The sequence below is a fragment of the Megalobrama amblycephala genome, linkage group LG7 (assembly GCF_018812025.1).
Source record: "Megalobrama amblycephala isolate DHTTF-2021 linkage group LG7, ASM1881202v1, whole genome shotgun sequence".
Taxonomy (NCBI): domain Eukaryota; kingdom Metazoa; phylum Chordata; class Actinopteri; order Cypriniformes; family Xenocyprididae; genus Megalobrama; species Megalobrama amblycephala.
In genome coordinates, this window is record NC_063050.1 from 18,707,496 (window position 1) to 18,722,482 (window position 14,987).

Below are 14,987 nucleotides of genomic sequence, written 5' to 3' on the forward strand. Positions count from 1 at the left end.
CACGCTGTATGTCCTACGCCTTCCCTATTCAACTTACGGAACGAACGCGGCGCCAGTTTCGTTTTTTTCTGTAAGTAGAATAGGGAAGGCATAGGACATACAGCGTAAGCTTTTTGAAGAATGCGGAAAGAGGAAGCATGTAGAGGCGATAATTTGTGTTTATAAAGCATATACTGTTGTATTGTTTTCTAAAATGATCGATCGTTTCGCTAGATAAGACACTTATTCCTCATCTGGTGTCGTTTAAAGCCCTTTGAAGCTGCACTGAAACTGTAATTTCGACCTTCAACCATTTGGAGTCCATTGAAGTCCACTATAAGGAGAAAAATCCTGGAATGTTTTCATCAAAAACCTTAATTTCTTTTCGACTGAAGAAAGAGAGACATGAACATCTTGGATGACATGGGGGTGAGTAAATTATCAGGAAAATTTTATTTAAAAGTGAACTAATCCTTTAACATACATCTCAAATTCACGCAAAACTGATGTTATAAGCAAATGTACACTACCATGCACACTACCGGGAAGATTTTTTTATGTTTATGAAAGAAGTCTCTCATGCTAACCAAGGCTTTTTCAGGACAGAAAGATGAACAGAAAGTTCAAAAGAACAGCATTTATTTGAAATAAATAATAATGAATTCGTAAATGCTGAAATTAACATTAAATAAGATTATTAAAGGGTTAGTTCACCCAAAAATGAAAATTCTGTCATTTATTACTCACCCTCATGTTTTTCCACACCCGTAAGACCTTCGTTAATCTTCAGAACACAAATTAAGATTTTTTTAGTTGAAATCCAATAGCTCCGTGAGGCCTCCATAGGGAGCAATGACATTTCCTCTATCAAGATCCATAAAGGTACTAAAAACAATTGGTTCATATGAGTACAGTGGTTCAATATTAATATTATAAAGCGACGAGAATATTTTGGAGCGCCAAAAAAAAAACGAAATAACGACTTATTTAGTGATGGCCGATTTCAAAACAATGCTTCAGGAAGCTTCGGAGCGCCAAAGTCACGTGATTTCAGCCATTGGCAGTTTGACGCAATCTGAATCATGATTCGATACACTGATTCATTATGCTCCGATGCTTCATGAAGCAGTGTTTTGAAATCGGCCATCACTAAATAAGTCATTATTTTGTTTTTTTGGCGCTCCAAAAATATTCTCGTCGCTTTATAATATTAATATTGAACCACTGTACTCACATGAACCGATTTAAATATGTTTTTAGTACCTTTATGGATCTTGAGAGAGGAAATGTCATTGCTCCCTATGGAGGCCTCACGGAGCCATCGGATTTCAACTAAATTATCTTAATTTGTGTTCTGAAGATGAACGAAGGTCTTACAGGTGTGGAACGGCATGAGGGTAAGTAATAAATGACAGAATTTTCATTTTTGGGTGAACTAACCCTTTAAATGCTTTAGAATTTTTTTCATTGTTAGTTCATGTTAACTAATGCAGTTCACTAATGTTAACAACTGGAACTTTATTGTAAATTAAAGTGTTACACTAATATCTTTTGTATTTAATGATCAGAGTTGTCCAGTAACCCCTCGCTGGCCTCTGTACTCATCCCTGCACATGCTCAGAACCAGGTGGAAAACTCCGCCCAGTCTGCCTCGGCTGCAACAGGTAGGTTTTTCACTTTCAGCCTCTCATACACCCCAAGAGTGTGGTTCTCACAACCACTTTTGTAATCATCTCTAATTGTTCCAGGTGCCATCAGTGGTCCGAACGCCAACGCTGCCTCTGCCGCCCCTAATCCTTCAACTTGAACCCCATCCATCTATCAATGGGCCAACGCTGCTGCTTATTAGCCACGCCCAATCCTGGGAATCATGGGCGTGGCTAAAACGAAACGAAAAGCTCATGATATGATGGATGCGCCAACCAAATCTTCCCCCAGCCATTGTCTTTGTTTTTATTGTTAGTGTTTTAATTTATTTGCTCTAAAGGACATAACGAGGGCTCAAAAACACACCTCAGGACTGTCTGCGGTGCTGTTTGAAAATACTCTCTCTCTCTCTCTGTCTCTATACATATATATATATATTCACACACTAATATATATTACACTACAAATGCATTTTCACATGTCTACTTTGACATTTTTAAAGGGAAATCTGTATGCTGTAGCCACTGCTTCTTTTATAATCGTCTCGGGCCCCTTCCTGGTCACCTTTGGGTAGAGACAAAGACTTTGACTATGGTCTGACACAGACACTGCAGGTGGTTTCTGATTGGCTCAATATGACCGAACCGGTTCAGAGCCATGGACTGATTTCCAGGGCTTGTGTACATTCTGTAGACTATGTGAAATATATGCTAATGACTTTTGCCTTTTCCCTCAGTATTGGGCGGATATGTTGTATGCTTAAGCTGTATGCTGCTGTGTACCTCTTTCTTTTTGACCACTTTCGAAGGAGTGACATTATCCATTCGTTTTCTGCTCGTCTTCCTCCTTCCTGTTGTATAGTACTTCACTGAACTCTAAAGATGTTGACACACACATAATATCGGATCATTTTCTGTGAGCGAGAGTGTGTGTGTGTGTGTGTGTGTGTGTGAGTGCATGTTGTGCGTCTTATGTCTATAAATACTGTATGCTGATTCTTGAACTGTTAGTGAGCTAAAAGAAACAAAAGCACGAATCTGATAATCAGGACTTTAATACTGAACATGTGAACAGGTTTCTGCACCACAAATCCCAGCCGAAAGAAAGATGTCGTGATTTGGTGCTCGAAATCATCTCTTCTGTGTCGTTTGTGTTAGAATTTAGCGGGAATAAGTGGCTGAAAACAGTGTGAAACCTTGAACCATCTGGACTGCTCCATCAGGAAACTAACACTAATGATGAGGCGGAAGAAAATAAGATCTCCACAGTACCTTTGCCTCCGTTTCTTGTTGTTTTTCTTCCTTGCGTCCTCTTTAGTGTCCCCTAGTGTTAGTGGAAGTGTACCACTGAGGCTGTTGTGTGTAGTTCCTCTAAATACGTTGTTGAATCTGCACAGAAGAGTCACTTCAGGCTGTTTATGTACCTCCCAAAAGTGCTGTTGAAAGAATATCCATCTGTTCTGCTGCCCGCTTAAAATGACAGTTCACCCAAATACGAAAATCATTTGTTGATTTTGTTTACTCACTCATTTTTCGCCAAATAAGGAAAATATAATGCTTTTGTAAATGATAATTATGACACAAAAAGTCAAAACTATGAAATGAAAAGTTGAAATTATAACTTAATGTCGAAATTGACATGACATTAAAAGTCATAATTAAACACAGAAAGTCAATTTCGACTTTATCACAATTTTGACTCTCATAATTGACATGTCAATTTCCACTTTTTAAATCTTAAAATTAAGACTTTAAGTCATAATTTCGACTTGGTAGGTCAATTTCAACTTTATATTATAAATATGCCTTAGCATGTAATAATTTGATCTTTTTATGTCATAAATATGATTTACAAGTTTGTTTGTTTTTTAGATGGCGGAAATGGGCGTTCATACTTTCATGCTTTCATTTTTTCTTCCATAGACCCCAAAAGGAAATGCTCTGTTCACACTGATCTTTTCTATGCAATGAAAGTGAATGGTGAGTCGACCAAGGGCTGTCAAGCTACAAAAAATGTATCAGATCAATAATCCATATGATTTGAGCACAATATTCAAAGTTTGAAGTCATACAATTGTTTTATGTGAGGACATTTTTAAGTTGTCAACCACTAATAATTCCTTTCTGCTATATATCTCAAGGATCGTGTTCAATCTGAATATGCACATAAATGTGTTATTTTCACACTTTTAAGGTGTTTTTGTAATTTTTGGAGCTTGAAGGATCTTTATCTCCATCCACTTTCATTGTATGGACACGATTCAGCATCTCACAAAAGTGATTATTATTATTTTGTTGTTATTTTATTAGAACAATATGAAGGTGAGTAAATGATGACATAATTTTAGTTTTTGGGTGAACTGTCCCTTTAACTGTATCAGTACATCCTGTAAACTTTTATTGTTCGTTTGAACTGGTTTTTAATTGTCAACTATTAGGAAAAATATGAAGGTGCTCCATCACTCAAATTATGTATTAAAACAATCATTTGTTTAAATAATGTATGCTTGGCAAAGGGAAATTGAATTAAATTTCATCTGCTGAGCTCTTGTTCAGGTCTGTTCACTCTCACAGCAGGGAAAATAGATGTTTTTCATTTTCTTTTTTTTTTTTTATACTTTTAACTTAAACTTTCAGAAGGACTTTTTGTTGCAGGAATTTCTTATACTTAATTGTGATGGAAAATCTTACAGTTTTTTTTTAATGATTTCTCTTTTTTATGATTATGAATGATGTGTGGAAATATCATTCTACAGTATTAACTCATTATTTGCAATAATATATTTTTGATTTGTGTTTAGGGTCTTGTAAAATACTTTCAGCAGCACTTAAAGAGATTGATGTCATGTAGCACTACGACCTTTTTAAGCTTTATTCGAATATGTTTTTAAGCCTAATCTGTTTTTCATCCTTGCGTATTTAGCCAGTGCTGTTAACAGTCACGTTGCTTCGAGGATTTCCTCAGCATTTAAAGAAACACTCATTACCTTTCTCAACGACGAAATGAGATGAAAAGTGAACAAACGTGAACTGTTAGTAGCCATAAGAGTCAATCAACAGCCACCAAACACCTGAAACAGCTTTTGTTTTGGGTTTTTGATTTGTTTTGTTCTGTTTGGTTTTGTTTTGTTATGGGTTTTGTTTGGTCCTGTTCTGTTTTGTTTTCGTTTTTCTTCTCCCATCCCAGTATGCTGAACATCTCTTGTTCATACTGATGTGCGTTCTGTCCCTTGTGTGTTCTGGTTCAGAGAAGTCACCTGATACTGTACTGCATTGAATAAAGTGTATTACCCTCACTCCATCACACTGCTTCTTCTCTCTTTATTGCTAAATATCTTATTTTTCTTTACTTAACACCAAACGACAGCAATGTCAGTATTAGTGAAAGCTTTCACCCTCATGCTGTTCCAAACCTATATGACTTCATTTCTTCTGCGGAACTCAAAAGAAGATATTTTGAGGAACATTGGTGACTAAACCATTTTGGTGACCATTGACTTCCACTATATGGACAAAAAGAAGGTCATTCAAATTTGGAATTATAGGAGAGTGAGTAAATAATGAAATAATTTTTCTTTTGGGTGAACTATAACCCTTTAAAAATGAAGTGATTTCATTACTAATTTTGAATCATGTTTTCATCAGGTTAACAACAATGGCAAGTTTTTCACTGAAACTATCTGATGTATTGTTAGATGGCATATTTTATTTTCATTGCAGCCGACTCCAGCTTTAACAGTTAAAGTAACAATAATATTCATTCGTCAGCTCATTCTTTTGTTTGTTAGTTTATAACAACTTGTCAATTTTGTTTACCAAATAATGACCATAGTACAAATGTTTCTGGACTGCCTCTGACCTTGACAGTGTTTATTATGCTGATAAGCATGAATTAGAGTCTTTTGAGTTTTATTTCATCATGTACCATCAAATAATGGTGCCTTTGTGATGTTTCACAAATAATGAAAACTCTCGGACTACTGCTACACAAATGTAACAAAACAATAGTAATTCTAAAAAACAAAATGTAACAATGTAAAAAACAATGTTCCACAGTGTTCAGATCATGCATGCCACAGCATAAAGCAATTAAAATGGCTGATTTTGCTAATATAATGAAAATAAATACAATTAATTTAATTTAATTAAAAAAAAATTAATTTCATTCATGAATTAGAAATATTTCTGTTGATAACATTGTTGTTACTGTTAACTTGTTCCTTATTTTTATTTTTTTTAATTCCTTTGTTTTTTAATTGTGTATGTTAAAAAACATACACATATATATAGAGAGAAATTTACAAAGCAATTTCTTACCCATTTAACGATTACAGTAGCAAAGATTAGAATGACGCACACTTCAGGACAGGAAAAAAAACTCCCACTTACTGTTTAAAAGAGTATCAGTCCGCTTGTGTCCATCTACAGAGTGAGAAACGTCCCTCAGCTGTCATCTAGGTGGTAAGACTGACATTAATTAGCTTATTTTCCCTCATATGTCGTCAAATTTGAACCAGTTTCATATTTATTCTGTATTTATCTGTTACATTTTAGTGCCAAATATAGGCAGGTTTCAGCGAGAAATGAAGAAGTTTTGTGTTGTTTGCATCCTGATGATTCTTACTCATGGTAAGCTTGTTTGTTTTTCGAATTGTTATATCTGGTCTAACTGTTCAGATATCCTTCGCATATTTAGGCGCATAAAAATACTGTTATCACAAAGTAGGTTGTTCATCTGCAGTGTTGGGGTAACGAATTACAAGTAACGCGAGTTATACATTCAGATTACTTTTTTTCAAGTTACGAGTAAAGTAATGCTTTACTTTTAAATTTACAAAAAATATCTGAGTTACTTTTTCAGTTAAGTAATGCAAATTCCTTTGTTTTTCCATTTATTGACTGGCGGCTCTCCTGTCCACATGTTGATAGAAATCGGGAGTAAGTGCCAAGTTGTGTGCGTTGTGTGCGCTGTGTAAACATGATGGTTATTGTAGTTCTAGACTAAATGTATACATTTCAGTGTTGGGGTAAGTTACTTTTAAAAGTAATGCATTACAATATTGCATTACTCCCTAAAAAAGTAACTAATTCCGTTACTTAGTTACTTTTATGAAAAGTAATGTGTTACATTACTTTTGCATTATTTTTTCTCACCTAGGCTGAGCTTGCTCGTTTGTTTTTTAAACAACAACAAAAAAAAAAGTTCTATTTTTGGCAAATGTTAAGGCCCTTCCACACCAAAAATGAAAAGAATAAGCCTCAGGCTGAAGGAAAACCATATTCACTCCTGTACAGTAGAGGGCGCAGCTCAAACAAACCTTTCAGCTGTGCTGCCATTCTAAATTAAACCAATAGGGGCTGTGGATACAAGAGAAGGAAGTTCAACACTCTTATTTCTAAATCTAATCGAAAGTAATTTTTGCTTATTAGTATGGCTGAATTAGATAATTGAAGGTCAGTAGCAAAGACACTGGTTAATAAAGTGGGATTAAATACATAATATATATTTGTGTAATTTAATATAGTTAATTATTACAGGTTTGAGTACAATTCTGAGATTGCATTTCACAGTTTTAATTCATTTTGAGGAATACTGAATTTTCGTGCAAGTGATATGAGTAAATTCATGTTCACCTATAGAACTACAATAACCATCATGTTTACACAGCAAACACAACGCCTCTGCACTTTATTTCTCTCAACATGGGGTCAGGAGAGCTGTCAGTCAATAATGTGAAAAAGTAACTTGCGTTACTTATTTGAAAATGTAACTTAGATATTTTGTTGTAAATTGAAAAAGAAATGCGTTACTTTACTAGTTACTTGAAAAAGTTATTTTACATTTACTAAAACGTTTTATTATTATTATTATTATTAACAAAACAAGCAAGCCCAACCCAGGTGAGAAAAAAGTAATGCAAAAGTAATGTAACGCATTACTTTCCATAAAGAGTAACTAAGTAACACAATTAGTTACGTTTTAGGGAGTAACGCAATATTGCAACGCATCGCTTTTAAAAGTAACCGTCCCCAGCAGGGACGTGCACAGGGGGGTTGCTCAGGTTGCCCGGGCAACTGCCCATATGCCCTTCTCGACTCACGTTGCCCTTCCGAGGTGGGAAAAAATAAATAAAAATATCTTACAATGGATGCAGAATTTCACGTAGGCCTAGATTAAAAAAAACAAATCGCAAAGCCTCGTTCACTTCCATATTCGGGCACCCGTCCGAAAGTGAAAGTCAGTAGGGGAAGGGCAAACTCTGTTTATGTGGCTGCAGCGCTGCACGCGACCGGCACCTGAGCTGAGCCTGCATGAACGGCACTAGAAGGAGATTGTCGGGTGAGACGACTTAACGTTGTCGGAAAGGTGAGTAAGGTTATAATCTTTAACGAAAACGAACGAAAAAAACGAAAACTAGGTGGGAAAAAACATCGTCGTTAACTGAAAAAAAAAAAAAAAGAGGCATTACAAAAAAAAAAAAAAAAAAAAAAACGATAACTAACCAAAACTGTAATGTGTGTTTGGCAAAACTAACTAAAATAAAATTATAGATTAAATGTCCTTAGTTTTCGTCTTTGTCAGTGTCTTTCATAGAGCAAAAGTTCAGCTGCATTTCATTTCCCTGCGTCTCTCACTCACGCGTCTCTCTCACATACTCGCGCGCGCACAGCCCCTCCCCTCCGTGCACACCGCTCGCGCCTCCGTGAGAACGAGTGTTGGAAGCAAGTTCGCGAAAGGTTGGTATCTCGTGAAAACCTTTACACAAACACACATTAAAAAGTGGTATAAAAATATTTTTAATTCTGAATATAATTTTGTCAGTGTGTTAATGTCGACCCGAGAAGCGATTGCTACTTTAGAAAGTTAACTAGACGCAAGTTTGAGGTAAAATGCACTTGGGTTGTCGATGTCAAAACACTATTTAAGCTGTGATTCAAGTAAGGAATAATTGACGACGGGCCGTTGAATTATTAGAAAAATAATGCACACCTGAAGTGGTGATTCGGTCACGACTCGAAGCGGAGTCAATTATTCCGCTTATACCACGGTTACCACACCTCAAAACATCGATCCGATGATATATTTAAAGGGATTCGTTCGGTTTTTGTACTTAATCGCTATTGTGGGTAGGACTATTTCTTCCTCATCTCATGTTATTCTCAGTCCTTCATATAGCCCGTGATTTTTTTTGGGGGGGGGGGGGGGGGGGGGGGGTTGCCCTTTTTTTTAGGTCAGAGCAACTGCCCCTCAAAATTCCTGTGCACGTCCCTGGTCCCCAGTGTATGCAATGTGACATTTTTTTTTTTTTCTATTCGCAATGCCAGGAATTCATATTTTTCTCTTTTTCTATCCCAGACCTTGCTCACTTTTCTTTCAGGGCAGTGGCGTTGCGGTGTAACCTATGTGTTTCCAAAGGGCTTGGGAATCCCTGCACTCCATCTGTGCAGACGTGTCTTCCACATATCACGAACTGTGGATACATCAAATTCAAGCCTACTTTATTGGGTGAGTTCAGCCATCATCACAACCCGTAAAAACAGATACTACAGAACTTATTCAAATCAGTTTTTTAGTTCGTTACATTCAGCGTTCTTTCCACAGGTTCTGCTTATATCCGTTCCTGTATCAGCTTGGAGACCTGCTGGAACTATATGAGTGCTGCAACTGTGACGGCTAAGTGCTGCAATACTGACCTCTGCAACTGAGAGAGAAAAAAAAAAACCTAATCATATTCAGTTGAATTCTGCCTTTCTGTATCTTTCGCGGTGTTAAATTGTACTAAACATTACTAAGGCTTAAAAGTAAAATGTAACAAATAATTAATAATTGCAACAAAGATGTATAACAAACAGCAATGATTAATAGCTTTTTTGCAAGCAAGAATAAAATCAGTCTAGCAGTCACATCATGTCTTCCCATGAGGTACAATCTGTACAGAGGTCACACAAAATGAACAAACAATTAAACGATATCAGTTAGAATAAAGTTACACATAATGAAAAATTTGGGCCATCTAAGCATTGGAAAATTGAGATCAGCTAATATCCAGCCTAGAGGCACATGTTCTTTCTTGTCATTTAGATGCTTTTCAATGACTTAATGACAGCGCAGCAGATGTTGAACAGGGTCACTGTGGCAAACTGGAGTCAAATGTTTGTTACGCACAACTGTGATTGGGAAATATTGCACTGGCTCTTGAGAGAGAAATCTTATTAGGTTAGTGAGGATGAGGACTTTTTCTGTCTTTGTTACTCAATAAAAAGAAAGGAATAGCTACTTCTTTTCTTTTCTGTGTTAAGAACTGAGTGACTAGTAAACGTGTCAACTGAATCAGGATTTTTGCTGATTACTGCTATTGTTCAACCATTGTAATGCATGTTTCCGATGGCGCCATCTTCTGGACAATAGACAAAGGACACGTGTCAGAGGATGGAACTTTGCTCACGCTCAAAATGAAATAAAATAAACGAAAAAATTTAAGTTTCCACAAAATAATCACATAAGTACATGTTAGTTCTTTAGTAGGTTATTATTCATCAACATTAGGCTAAACGTGACGCGTAATTTTAATAATAATTAAAAAAAAAACATTTAAATTTAAAGATATAAAAATTATAACTTGATTGGATCCACTCTAGATTGGTATATAATATCAACACCTGATGAAACATTGTCTGGATGGAGATAATTCCCTGAAATTTAATTAAATTAGAACTGAAGTAGCAAACAATGGAGAAGATTAAAATTGAATTGAAATGGATTTTTTTTTTTCAAAGCGTGTCAAGACAAAAAAAAAGTTTAAAAATGAATGTTTATAGACCGACAGATAGGCTATCATTTGTGTCTTTCATTTGTATTTCAGTGTAAAATTTGATATATATATATATATATATATATATATATATCGCTAATCTTGGGCCATATCCCGTTCTCTGACTATCATTAATATGCGAGAAATGAGAAGAAAAATATTTTGGTGGTTTATAAAGCGGAGCATGTTGATACTGGTTGTTTTATCCTTAATATTCTCCATCAAAGTTTGATTATTATGCCAAAATGCGTAAATTCAAATAAGCCTTTTTAACGGCGTCGACGGAAGTAGGCTAAATAAATGTCATCAAATTATGAGAAATAAGAAAAATTGTGTTATCAGTGTCAGATGGAAAAAGATAATAATGACGTTCAGAAATGAGACGCTAAAACAAAAGAGAAAAGTTTATATTTAAGAAAGAATTTTTTTTTTTTTTATTTTAGACTAATAAATATTTGGTCTTTCAAGGCACTTCCAACATAAGGCCAATAAGTACTTCTTCTGCCGGATAACATCCGTGTCAGATGATCTTAAAAGAGTTACACATCTACCTGCTCTACAAGAGCACGTCAGTATACAACACAAAGAATAAAACACGACCATATACAATACAGCAGCTTACTTCCATCATGTGGCTTTAGGGAATTGGGTTAAAATATGACATTACCGACAATACTAGAATTAACCAGGCTACTATAACCGTGAGCAAGAATCGGAAAATAATTACAAGTTGTTCCTTAGTATTATTCAGCACTTAGTTGTGCAATTAACAAGAACAATCATGTAAATGATAGTATTACAGTACTATTATAGTAGCCTAATTTTCCCTGTGATTCATGTGTAAACTTTAGTCTCTCAAATCATTTCAGAGTGGAAGAAGCCGTCAGGTAAAAGTTTTTTTTTTTTTTATGACAAATAATACATCCCATAGGACACGGGTCCGTTAAATAGTCCTGGCATCGGTACGGGCCGTGGGAATGAGGCTGGAGGTCCATACAGAGATGATGGAGATCCCAGAGGGAAGGGCAGCGCGAACGGGGCCAGAAGCGGTTTGGAGGCGCATTTGAACTTTTCCAGCTCGGCCTCCTGAAGTCTCTTGGCCTTCGCCCTCCTGTTCTGGAACCAGATCTTGACCTGAGTCTCGGTGAGGTTGAGGGAGTTGGAGAACTCGGCCCGTTCGGCGATGGAGAGGTACTGTTTCTGTCTGAACTTGCGCTCGAGCGAGAGCAGCTGGGAGGTGCTGAAGGGTGTGCGCGGCTTCCTGTTCGTCTTGTGCTTGCGTAAGGTGCACGGCGTCGGGCTCGGGTGACCTGGACGAAACCGGGAACAAACTGTTATTTCTTTAGAAGTAAGGAAAAAGGTCAAATGCCTTCCTCGTGCATCTTTGACTTTACCTCTTCTTTCTTTTCTTTCAAAATTCACTGAATTCTCTTTCTTTTTGGGTTTGCAACTTTTCTAATAATCTGTTTGTTTTTCTTTTAACACTTTAACATTATTATTTTGCTGGCAAACATAAATGAACGCAAATATTAGGCTATTTCTTAATCGTCATTTCACAACAACATTTATATATATATATTTTAAATGATTTACTTTTACTAAATAATTAGGCTACTATTTATTATTACAAATGTCTAATATTTAATAGATAAATATTGTTGTTGTTTAGGCTATAATTATTATTATAAATGTAGGGCCTTTAGTATTATAGGCCTATAATGAGAAAGATGGTTAAAATATGGGTTCATTTTTTAAAATCTTTTTTAAACATTTCTTTCTTCCTTTCTTTCTTTCTTCCTTTCATTTCTTTCTTTAACATAAAACTACAAACCATCTGAAGATTTCAACAAACTTTATCCTTCTTTAGCTGCATTGCAAGTAATATTTACTGTAAAATAATTTTTTGTTTGTTTTGTCATTTTGGCAAACGTTTTATAACAATAACATTAGCTAGCCTATTTTTTTTCTTAAAAATATATTTTTTCTATAAAATAAATTATTAGACTAGGCTATTTATCAATAAAATGTTTCATTTTTAAACGATTATTATAGCCTAAATAATTATATTGAATGTAAATGCAGGCTATAGCTGTCAATAATGAGAAAGGTAAAGGTAAAAAAAAATCTAATTATTATTTATTAATTTATTATTATTTAAATATCTAATTAAATTCTAAATATGCATCAAAATGTTACTATATTTATAATGTTTTGAAAGAAAAAATAATAATAACAAGCAAATTCAGCAATGGTTGAAATACTTACGAGGAGGAGATGTGAAAGACGAGGAGTTTGGCCAAGTGCTCTGTTCCTTATCGCTTAAATCTTCACTGTCATCGTTCAGGCTGTCCGAAACGCTTGACAAAGTGTCCACAGAAACTTTGGTTTTCTCTACAAAGTAAGTCCGTACTAAGTCCTGTCCCAATCCCAGTCTCTGGTGCTGGAGAGCCGGAGAACACGCGACCTGGCAGCTGGATTTGGCCATCAGGGATTCAACGCTGAACGGGAGGTAAGTCTTCTTCACTTTATGTCCAGGGTCAGTGGTCATATCTTTCGGCTTTTGACTTTCCTCGCTGTCCGAGTCCGATTTTTCTTGAGCTGTCGTTTCAACGGGTCCCTTAGGAGAACTCATCGTAAACCATCCACCGCGAGCTGTTTCATATACTGTCACGTCTCAACAACTTCCAACAGGCTGACTCGCGCTGCCTCAGTACACTTATAATAGCTCGCAAACTGCGCTCCACCAACCAGCGTGCGCGCTCGACCAGCTGACTTGCAAAAGCCTCGATATGATTGGTCGGAAAGTTCCCCTCGGGCACGCGCGGACCAATCAAAACCAAACCCTAAGAAGTCATGTGGTCAAGTTGACACCAAGACATCAAGGGGATATTGAGAAAAATGAGTACTTAATCGCGGATGTCTTGCTGAGATGATGTATAGATGGCCTCGGGGCTCTTGACTCTTTGGAGCACAAAGTAGACCAATTTTAGCCCAATTAAACAGTGGGGAAGCTCTCAAAGTATCTGTATCCGACTGTTGAGAAGACATTGAAAAGGTACAATGGAATTACTCCACACCAAAACTTTGGTCAAAAGGAATAAACAAGAAAACCGGACTGTCTTGTTTGCAAAGTCACTCGGTGTTTTTATTAGAGTATTGGCAAGTAAAATAACACAAGTAGGCTAATTAAATGACCTATAAATATTAATATATAATATAGCAAGCGTATACAGCAAAAACAACTTGAATGCGTTTTCATTTCGACTTTTTGTGGGGGCTAAATTCAAAAGCGACTATAAAGTTTAATTACGAGGCTCATTAAAAGGCAAGAATTCCTGAAAAGGAACATTTAGGCTATCAATTGCCATATTTGGCAGGTTAAACTTTTAAAATCATTTCTTTAAAAAGACACTTAAGGATATGGCAACTAAATAGGCTTCTAATATCATAAAAGCAATTGTTTATAAAAAGTTTTATTCTTGAAAAAGCATTTCTAATGTAGGCCTATATGGAAACTTTTCATGGTTGCTTTATTGAGAAAGGCTTTTGTTAAGGCAGAAATTGATTCGAAAGGGCTGTAAGTTACACAATACTTAGGCAATTTAAGGCATGTCACGGGCTTTTAAGGTTACAAAAGGCTCAGCTGAGAAGCGAGCAGAGTTTTCTTCTCTCTCATTTAGAGAGCCAGACGAGCTGCGTTTTGGAAGGCGCCAGAGACGGTGGGATCAAAAGAGAAGGTACCTCGAGGAGGAAAAGGCAACAGTTTAACTCCACTTAACCAATTGTCCTCAAAATATGTAGTCCTGAGCATAGCTGCAAGGCCAAACGGTGACGTCAAGAAAATGAACCAGTACTTTCCCAAACCGAGAGAGAGAGAGAGAGAGAGAGAGAGAGAGAGAGAGAGAGAGACAAAAAACTATTGGCAGAGTGAACAAACTCTCTTTAGTGTTCATAGTAAGTTGGAGACTCCTCTTTCCAAAACAACATAAGAACACGGACACCATGTGTAAACATACCAGTAGCCTATAACAAAAAATGTATTATTATTAAAGCATATTGCGTAATATAGTAATAATCCCCAGTAGGTAAATTCAGTTTGCTATTTTATTGTGTGTTTTTGGCGGCACCTTGCACCGCTTTGGCAGACGATCTCAGATGCTCTAATGCTCTCTAAAAGCCAAAGGTTCTTCCTCTTACGAGTGACATATCTGTCGTTGTGCGTATCAAATCAAACGCGCTGGTCTCCCTCAGAAAGTCCCCCTGCATTAAACTCCACCAATCTAAACGCTAAATAATTTAAATGATCACGGGAGATCCATTACTAGCACATTTTAATAGCTGTAATGACGATAGTTTATGTGAACCTGATTGAGTCGACTCTCTTTTGTAATTTAAAACTCGTTTGGAACGAACAGGTGAGGACAACTGAGATATTTGGACAAAACTGAAGCCTTAACTTAATCTAATTGGATAGGCTACAGGAGAGAAGCTGGCAAGAGATAGATAGATGCAGCAGTAACATGAACAGTGAATTTTAATTCTAGATTTA

The 14,987-nt window shown here is 36.2% G+C and overlaps 3 protein-coding genes across 4 annotated transcripts in view; 2 read left to right on the forward strand and 1 right to left on the reverse strand.

Annotated features, from left to right (window-relative positions):
• Positions 1-4,926, forward strand: part of gsk3bb (glycogen synthase kinase 3 beta, genome duplicate b) — a 37,129-nt gene extending 32,203 nt beyond the window's left edge. For both annotated transcript variants that reach the window (XM_048196334.1, XM_048196333.1), the window contains exons 11-12: positions 1,548-1,643; positions 1,728-4,926. In XM_048196334.1, the coding sequence (XP_048052291.1) occupies positions 1,548-1,643; positions 1,728-1,786 (155 nt within the window). In that variant the 3' untranslated portion in view covers positions 1,787-4,926. The remainder of the gene's footprint in view (positions 1-1,547; positions 1,644-1,727) is intronic.
• A 1,138-nt stretch (positions 4,927-6,064) lies between these two features.
• Positions 6,065-9,903, forward strand: si:dkeyp-80c12.8 (uncharacterized protein LOC107963954 homolog). Its single transcript, XM_048196341.1, has 4 exons — positions 6,065-6,083; positions 6,180-6,254; positions 8,983-9,132; positions 9,229-9,903. Exons 2-4 carry the CDS (start codon positions 6,209-6,211, stop codon positions 9,330-9,332), a joined length of 300 nt encoding a protein of 99 aa, XP_048052298.1. The 5' UTR covers positions 6,065-6,083; positions 6,180-6,208; the 3' UTR covers positions 9,333-9,903.
• Positions 9,904-10,827: 924 nt separating this feature from the next.
• Positions 10,828-13,566, reverse strand: msx1b (muscle segment homeobox 1b). The gene is made up of 2 exons (XM_048196340.1): positions 12,704-13,566; positions 10,828-11,748 (listed from the first exon to the last, which is right to left on the reverse strand). Exons 1-2 carry the CDS (start codon positions 13,068-13,070, stop codon positions 11,345-11,347), a joined length of 771 nt encoding a protein of 256 aa, XP_048052297.1. The 5' UTR covers positions 13,071-13,566; the 3' UTR covers positions 10,828-11,344.
• Between the last annotated feature and the right edge of the window lie 1,421 nt (positions 13,567-14,987).